Below are 9,049 nucleotides of genomic sequence, written 5' to 3'. Positions count from 1 at the left end.
ATGAAATATTGGTCAGCTTATTATTCATCTGTATTCACTTCTTTAAAATATTGATGTTATATTGCAATTCATGTGCAGTAATTTTGTATTTTTAGGGGGTTAAAGGCCTATTTACTTGAGTGAAATACATGCTGATGCCAGGACAACAACAAAAGCAGCATGTGTTTCAGCATCCATATTAGCAGTTGTTATCTCCTTGGCAATATACCGTAGTAGATCTTCAATTATTGTCTGCTGCTAGTAACATTGCAACAATGCCCATATTCAGGGTTGCTGACAGCTTTGACTGGACCCTGGACAAAGTCATCTGGGCCCCCCACCCAATACACTCAATGTAATGAGGGCCCAATTATGGGTCCCCATCTCCCTGGGCCCGGGACAGCTGACCCATTTGTCCCTCCATATCGGCCTCCCTACCCAGATGAACTGAGCAAAGTCGTTTGCAATACACTGATTGCACCAATGGACATAAATGATCAATCAATCAAAATTACTTATATAGCACATTATCATACATAATTGTCATTCATTGTGCTAAATATTAGAGAAAGTGAAAGGAAAGAACTATATTGTGTTATTAATAGTAGATGATTAACTAACTATCACCAAGGCAGATGAAAATAAAGCTGTTTTTAATTTCTTTTCTGAAACGAGATACTTGGGGCAGTTCTTATTTAGACAGGAAGCTGGTTCCTGCATTTTTTGTAGCATAGACTAATAATGACTAAAGGCCAATTCACCCTGTTTAGATCTGACCCTATGTACGACCAGTAGAGGAGATTCTGCGGACCTAAGACATCTATTGGGATGACATTGCTTTTTATATTAGGCCTATAATAAATGTTGTCCTTGCAGTTCCTCATTCTGCTGCCTAACTGTACTTCCTCGCCGAGGTGGAGCAGCTGGCACGCTGGAGCCAAGACAACAACCTGGCCCTGAACTCCAAGAAAACGAAGGAGGTGATCCTGGACTTCAGGCGGTGTGGCCAGGGCAACCACTACCACCAACCCATCAACATCGGAGGGGAGCCAGTGGAGGTTGTACAGAGCTTCAGATTCCTCGGTGTGCACATCAGCGAGGACTTGTCATGGAGCGCCAACACCTCTGCAATGGCTAAAAAGGGATCCCAAAGGCTATATTTCCTTCGCACTCTAAAGAAGGCCCAGCTACCACGAGATCTGCTCACTAACTTCTACAGGTGTACAATTGAATCAGTAATTACATACAGCATCACATCTTGGTACACCAGCTGCACACACGACAACAAGAAGATGTTACAGCGCATCATTAAAACAGCAGAGAGAATCATTGGGTGCCAACTACCCACACTTGAGGAGATCCACCATACACGCTGCACAAACAGAGCATTAAACATCCTTAAAGATCACACACACCCTGGTCACAGGCTCTTCACCATGCTACCATCTGGCAGGCGCTTTAGGACTCTGCGTGCCCGCACTACGAGAATGAAGGACAGCTTTTATCCAACTGCCATTAGACTCTTGAACGCAATACGTCACCTGCCCCCCCTCAATACTTCAGGACTATCGATACTGTGACATGCACATGGATTTTTATGGATTTTTATATATTATTTATTTACTGTTTAATCTTTTATTTTGTGGGCATTTGTGGGTTGCTACTAAACACAATCTCGCTATATTTGTATAGTGACAATAAAAGTCTACTCTACTCTTTTGGCTAGAAGGATAAACAGTGCACACACCAGAACTTGTAGGTGATGACAATGATTTCTTCATAAAGCAGTAAGAAGTGTGAGATTGTGCTATGTGTCTTAAAAAGGAGAGATCCACACCAAGATTCACACCCCACCCACTCTGCTTACTTTTTTATTTTATTTTTTTAACCTTCACCAAAGGAGGTTATGCTTTCGGTCACGTTGGTTTTCTGTCTGTCTGTCTGTCTGTCTGTCTGTCTGTCTGTCTGTCTGTCTGTCTGTCTGTCTGTCTGTTTGCCTGTTTCTCTGTCCGTCTGATTGTCAGCAGCATAACTCAAAAGGTTATGAACACATTTGGATGAAATTTAATGGAGGTGTTGGAAATGACCAAAGGAACAAGTTATTACATTTTGGTGGTGATCTGGATCACGATACGGAACCAGGATATTTGAAAGGATTCTTCACCATTGCTAGCCTAGAAATCTAGATGCCCCTAGTGACCGTAAATTGAATTGCGGGAAAGGGCTTTTTTGACATTCCAGTTTCTAACTCCACAAAAAGAAGCAGAAATATTTTAAAAATAGGGTTTAACATAGTCAAATGTTCTATCAAACAGCTTCCTTGGCGGAGGTCTGCACGCTCTGAGATTCACTTTGCCTCTGGAGACTCAGTATGGCTATAGAATAGAATAAGCTTTTTCTTCAGTCTGTTTTTTACAGTGGCAATCTGAATTCAAATAATAACCATACAAAACCACATCATTCTTGACTTAAGAGCACACCAATAATTTGCTCTTGAGACAAGGTCATAAAGCACAAAACGACACCTAACATTTGGTCCCACTAAAAAATAGTGAACATTTTACTCACTGACTTTTGACTAATTCCACTTAAGGTTGTGTAAATAGAGTTGCAATTACATTGGCCACCTGCACAATTTACAGTTTGTGTTTATGTTTGACATTTAACTCCACTGTTAACTCCACTGTTTAACTTCATTTTCACTCTGTGTGGATTTATAGAAATTTGAAATATTGAAACCCATGTTTTTTTTTTTACTGTGTGGCGCCTAAAAAGGTGAAGTTGAGTAAGCAGAAGCTGTGCTTATTAAGCAACTAGAGATCTCTATCTCTGTCTGCTCTGTGTGATGATATAAATATTAACTAACCTGTTCAGAAAATGTGACACACAGCACAACGCCGCCTTGGTCTTGCATGAGGACCTGAGGATGAAGTAAGTCCTTATTAAGTTACTGCGAAGACATGAAATTGAAATGTCCAGAGTGCTGCATAAAAATACTTAAAAAAATTGAAGTATCCCTGAAACAATTTGAATGCATTGTGAGATTTTTGTAGTGTATGTTTTACTGCAATTTCAATTACGTAAACTTGATGTGTGTCGAATTTTTAATAATTCATGAATGACTTAAATATAGACCAAATTGTTTCATTGCACTCTTTCAGAATGGTTGGTGATGAATAATCAAGTAGTAGGCCTACATGCATATCTGAACATAATAATGTAGCACTAATGCTAAATGGCAGGGGCGTCAGCTGGCCCAATGGTGTACAGGGGCACAGTAGGGCACCGAGAGATAAAGAAAAACATTTTTTGCTGTTATTTGTTTTTAAAAGCTTGTGAATTACTTATATTATTTTGTGCGCATTCCGTTGATTACTCTGTATGCTAAACTTGAGCTAAATTCCAAGTTTGCAAGGTTTTTTTTGTGAAACTCATATCATGGCACAGCAAATCAATACCCAGGCACATGCCCCTGTAAAATAATAGGTCTAGCGACGCCCCTGCTAAACGGCCATTTCATGATCACATCTCAAATGTTCCCCACTGTCCTTGTACCCAGATTGTTACTTTGGGGGAATGTGCTGCTGCTTTTGGGATCTGTTGTTGTCCAGGCCACACACAACCCAGCTCTGGACACAGCATGGAAAGACTGGAAATCAACCCACCAGAAACAGTACTCAGATTTGGTAGGTGTATTCGCCATCTCAAATCAGATCGGGTGCATGCAGGAAAACTAAATGCAAAAATGCATCAACCATCGACCTCTGAAAGAATTTTCTCCCAGACCCATGTGTGTAACTGTTTAACACTATTAAATTACAACATTTATTTAAAGAAACGCTAATATTTTGCAGCATTGTCAGACATGCTGTGTGTGTGTGTGTGTGTGTGCGTGTATGTGCGTGTGTGTGTGTGTGTGTGTGTGTGTGTGTGTGTGTGTGTGTGTGTGTGTGTGCTTATGGCAGGATGAGGAGTCCATCCGCAGGAGCATCTGGGAGAAGAACATGCTGATGATTGAGGCCCACAACCAGGAGTACGAGCTGGGGATCCACACCTACGAACTGGGCATGAACCACCTGGGAGACATGGTAGGATTCAAAAGTACACTACACTGAAAAGCAAAAATACACTACACTGAAAAGCAAAAATACACTACTCTGAAAAGCAAAAATACACTACGCTGAAAAGCAAAAATACGCTACACTGAAAAGCAAGAATACGCTACACTGAAAAGCAAAAATACGCTACGCTGAAAAGCAAGAATACGCTACGCTGAATCCCATGTTTATCAGGTGACCCTTTACTGCACGTTTCCTCTATGGGCATGAACCACCTGGGAGACAGGATTCAAAAACCCACCACACTGCAAAGCACTAATACGCTCTATATACACTAATATGCTGGAAATACATTGGGTGTCCCATTCAGATGTACTTACTGTCTCTTATGCTTTCTGAATGTGGATATTTTTTTCTCCTGTTTAGGTGTTAACGTGACATGTGGATAAAAATAAAAACTCTATTGTAACAGGTGCATTTTAGCCCCCTAAATGGGATATTTTTAAAGCTGGATTTTTAATATGTGGGTTTTAAACCTCCGCATTCATGGAAACCATACGCCAAAACCAACATGCTCTCAAAAATATCCAGAAACAGCACCTTCGTCTCCTCAATGGATCAACCCTTGTTTCACATGAGGCAGGTGACCCTATAGGCTACTGTTTGTCTGAAGTATGGACATGAACCAACTCGCAGACATGCGAGATGAGGATGAGCAGAGTACAGGCAGACCTACGGAATAATTCCAATTTTACATTCATAATTCATTTTGATTTGCACCCCCAAGCACCACCTGGTGGTGTCTGTGTGGGTGAATTGGAGTTACTAACATGGCTTCCTTTAAAAAAGCTCCATGGAAGTATGTGACAAAAACATACATGATTCACAGATTTCTGAATGAAACTGGTCAAAGTCAATGTCCATCTATACGGAAGGGTAAAAACACAAATATGGAAGTCAAGCAATAATGTAACGTATCAGCACTTTTCACCTCCCTCTCCAGATTAAAGAAGAGGTTGTGGAGAGGATGATGGGCTTCAGACCAGGCGTGCATGGAGAGCACAACAACACCTTCGTTCCTGAGTCTGGGCCAGTGCCTTGCAAAATTGACTACCGCAGATGTGGCTATGTCACGTCTGTGAAAAAGCAAGTAAGAGTTAAAAGTCTACTTTTAGTACCGGTATTTCTATGCATGTGAAAAATAAAACTACAAGTATCCTTGTAACTGCATTCCCTGTGAGGTGATGTATCAGGAATATGAAACCCTGTTTGGCTTTCATGTACGAAGCTTGTAACAAAGATCTCAAATACACTTCCAGGTCTTCTTTCTCACTACGATGTTTCGTGTTAGTGTGGCAAAATCTGATAAAATAATGGTTATTTTTTTTTAAAACAGTAACAACAAAAAAATCATGGTTACACTTTATGATAATGTCTGCTTATAAAGCATTATTAACACTTAGTAAATAATGAATAAATGATGAACAAAACATTAACAAATCTTTGTAAATGACTGAGAAATGTTATGTTAATATTTTATATGTATCAAACATTTACAAATTATTTGTAAATGAAAAAAAATACTCTGTTAACAGGTGTGAAAATCTTGAACATATTTTTTGTAGATATTATATAAAGCATGAATAAAATTTAGTTAATAATAAAAACATTTGTTAATGTTTTGTTCCTCATTAGTTAATTAAGTCTTTATAAGCAGACATTATTATTAGGGCTGGGACATTAATGCATTAATTTCGATTAATTAATCACACGATTCGATTAATTAATTAACAGGATTCAAAAAAAATAATCGCAGTATAATATAGCTACATAGTTCTGGATTAGACCAGTGGAGTGCAGTATTACGCCTGATGGTGAACAGCCTGCTGAAATTGAAAAGAGTTCTCTCTTGTTTTAAAAATGAATGTTTTTAGATTACGCTTATTTATTGTTATTCAAAATATTTTTCATTGTTCTAAAGTCAGATATTTAAATGCGATTAAAAAGCGATTAATTCGATTAATTAATTTCAAAGCCTATAGATTAATAACATTAAAATTTTTAATCAAGTCCCAACCCTAATTATTATAAAACGTTGTGTCCCAGGGCAATTGTGGTGCATGCTGGGCCTTCAGTGCCGTGGGTGCTCTTGAGGGCCAGCTGAGGAGGATCGGGAAGGAACTGGTGGACCTGAGCCCCCAGAACCTGCTGGACTGTGTGGAGAAGAGCCGTGGCTGTCAAGGGGGACGCATGGAATATGCCTTCGACTACGTCGCCCATTCCAAAAAAGGCATCACCAATGAGACGACTTACCCCTACAAAGAAATGGTATGACTGCTGCCCATCTCAAGCAGGGGTCTTGTTGTAAACCCTGTTTGAGATTGTGCTGTAGGCCCTATGCAAGAAAATCATTGGTCAACATTAAAGATAAAGATGTTAGTCACGGGTCCTTGTCTTGTCATGATAATTCCAAAATTATTACAAGCCTATTATGGACAAAAAAACACCCCTTGAATTATCTATCTCAGTCCAAAGTCTGCCGTCTGTTCAGTGTTTAGATAAAATGGCAGTGCTCCTGGTTTAACCAAACCGTTATTTCTGCCTGGTGGATGATTATATACAAAATGCTCCAAATCCTGGATTTGAAGCCATATTGCTAACGGGATCCCCTTTTTATCCCTTCTCGTGCAACTCTCAAGCTGGGGATGTGCCGTCGTGATGTCCCAAAGGCCATGTCCTGTAAAGGGTTTATGACCATTCCACCAGGAGATGAGGACTCACTGGCCAAAGCGCTGGCCCAGTCTGGCCCCATCTCCGTGGCTCTTGACGCCAGCCAGCGCACATTTCGGTTCTACAAAAAGGGTCAGTAAACCAGACACAATCACCTCCTGTCCTTTTCAGTGTTCAGCATTCTTTCGGTAGAACACTGTTGAAAAAAAGAGGCGTTTAACCAGTGTGTGTGTGTGTGTGTGTGTGTGTGTGTGTGTGTGTGTGTGTGTGTGTGTGTGTGTGTGTGTGTGTGTGTGTGTGTGTGTGTGTGTGTGTGAGAGTGTGTGTGACATGAACACTGGGAACCACTCTTTTCTGTTTTTTCGTTTGTTATGAGCTTGTGACCTTCATGCGATTACTTAAATTTGAGAAAAGACACAAGTGTGTGCCTCAGAGAATGGCAGAAACGAAACGGTCTTAAGAAAGAGGAGGGCAATCAGTTGTTGTTTGGACAAAATGACCTAGAGGTGGAGTCAAAAATGCTATCTTCACTGAATGAATAATTAAAAAAAAAAACTTTTAAAAGTGAATGTTTTTCGAATAGCCTTTTAAAAGGAACGAGACACTTTAATCCGGATCCAAAGATCCATAAATCCTAATTTAGATCTCTAGTTTAAATCTTGTGCATTTGTGTTTGCGTCCGGTCATGCCTTTATGTTTGTACAAGGTGTGTGTGTGTGTGTGTGTGTGTGTGTGTGTGTGTGTGTGTGTGTGTGTGTGTGTGTGTGTGTGTGTGTGTGTGTGTGTGTGTGTGTGTGTGTGTGTGTGTGACACTTCTGACTTTCAGGTACTTATTCTGATTACTACTGCCGTCCTGACAAGTTGACCCATGCTCTCCTTGTGGTAGGTTATACCCGACGAGAATGGATCGTGAAGAACAGGTAAGTTCTGAGCTCACCAACTTGTCTGCTTACATTTCAAAATTATTCACATGATGGTTCAAAAGTTCTTAGGGAAGCTCTAAATGTAAGGCCAATAATATTGTTGTATCCATCCCTTTGTCACTGTTACCTCCGCAAAGGAGCAGCTAGAAATGCAGCTAGAAATGCAGATTTCAAGAAATTCAAAATGGCAGACAATGGAGAAGATCCTCCTTTTCATGTATGAAAAGTCCAATTTTCCAAATCATAATGAATACTTAGAATGTGATGGTGATGGTAAGCAATAGTATTCATGAAAAAGATAACATGTGTGAATAGGCACCATGAATTAAATAAACTATTAAAAACATTACACAGTGCACCTTTAAGGCAACAGGGCAACTTACTTCTTTACTTTTACATGTAACTGGCTGAAATGTTTCACAGTGTAGTTTTCTCATCCCTGTTTTTGGTGCTGGTGTATCTGTGTCTTGGAGTACTATAATGAGTGTCTTTTTTGTATTTCTGCAGCTGGGGACAGAACTGGGGTGTCAAAGGCTACATTTACATTCAGAGGGGCCAAAATGTCTGTGGCATCGCCAATGCAGCCAGCTTTCCTATTGTGTGAAGATCGCTTTTGCAGAGGGAAACTTACAATTATTTCCTGCTGCCATACAAAGAAAAATAACTGTTAACTGTGTTTAATTTGTTGTGATGCCTGTTTCAATCAGCAATTCATATAACTGCAATGATTTAATCCATTTTAGCCTGATGAGTCGGATATGTTGTTAATTTTTTTATTTTTAGTGCCTGGAGACACATATACATATTCAGGCTCTTGAGATTTTAGCTTTTTTTTTAAAAAAAAAATTGTGGGTGTGTTACAGCTGAATGAACAGATTCTAATTCAAGATGACGTTCTTAGGGTTTAAATGCAACTTATTTCATGTTTTTATGTGCATCAGAGGCTAAGATATTAAGGCTTTCACAGGCTGAGAGCAACTTTCCCAACAAGGTCTTAGGCATTCAGCAGACGTTTTCTTTTTCTGGCGCTTTAGGCACCAATGATAAAAAGAACTCTGCAATGTTTTGTGCTTTTTGATCTCACGTATAACTAGCACCATATTTGAAGCCATCCATCAAGTACCTACATCAGATTTATAATAATAAAAGACTAAATGCTGGGGTGAGGCTCATTGCACTAATGCACCATGACATGAATGGGCTTGTGTGCCCATGGGGTCCTGGGTTCGAGAGTTCACCATGGGTCAATTTCCAAGCCTACCCCATCTCTCTCTTCCACCGTGTATCTATACTATTCCCAATAAAGGCACAAAAGGCCCATCACATCTTAATAAATAATAGATAAAAGAATAAATGCTT

The 9,049-nt window shown here is 39.8% G+C and overlaps 1 protein-coding gene across 1 annotated transcript; it reads left to right on the top strand.

Annotated features, from left to right (window-relative positions):
* Positions 1-2,846: 2,846 nt before the first annotated feature.
* LOC134449395 (cathepsin K-like) lies at positions 2,847-8,377 on the top strand. The gene is made up of 8 exons (XM_063199303.1): positions 2,847-2,910; positions 3,539-3,665; positions 3,945-4,067; positions 5,041-5,187; positions 6,144-6,365; positions 6,737-6,899; positions 7,594-7,687; positions 8,198-8,377. The coding sequence occupies exons 1-8, from the start codon at positions 2,906-2,908 to the stop codon at positions 8,292-8,294; spliced, it is 978 nt and encodes a 325-aa protein (XP_063055373.1). The 5' UTR covers positions 2,847-2,905; the 3' UTR covers positions 8,295-8,377.
* The last annotated feature ends 672 nt before the right edge of the window (positions 8,378-9,049 follow it).

This window comes from Engraulis encrasicolus, chromosome 5 (assembly GCF_034702125.1).
Source record: "Engraulis encrasicolus isolate BLACKSEA-1 chromosome 5, IST_EnEncr_1.0, whole genome shotgun sequence".
Lineage (NCBI taxonomy): Eukaryota > Metazoa > Chordata > Actinopteri > Clupeiformes > Engraulidae > Engraulis > Engraulis encrasicolus.
The sequence above is the reverse complement of the archived record's forward strand: the minus strand, read 5'-3'. Positions and strand labels throughout refer to the sequence as shown.

Bases quoted from the DNA above. Each gene is read 5' to 3' on its own strand.
- LOC134449395 (XM_063199303.1), top strand. The intron at 4,068-5,040 runs GTAGGATTCAAA...CTCCCTCTCCAG, and splicing joins TGAACCACCTGGGAGACATG to ATTAAAGAAGAGGTTGTGGA. The intron at 7,688-8,197 runs GTAAGTTCTGAG...GTATTTCTGCAG, and splicing joins GAATGGATCGTGAAGAACAG to CTGGGGACAGAACTGGGGTG.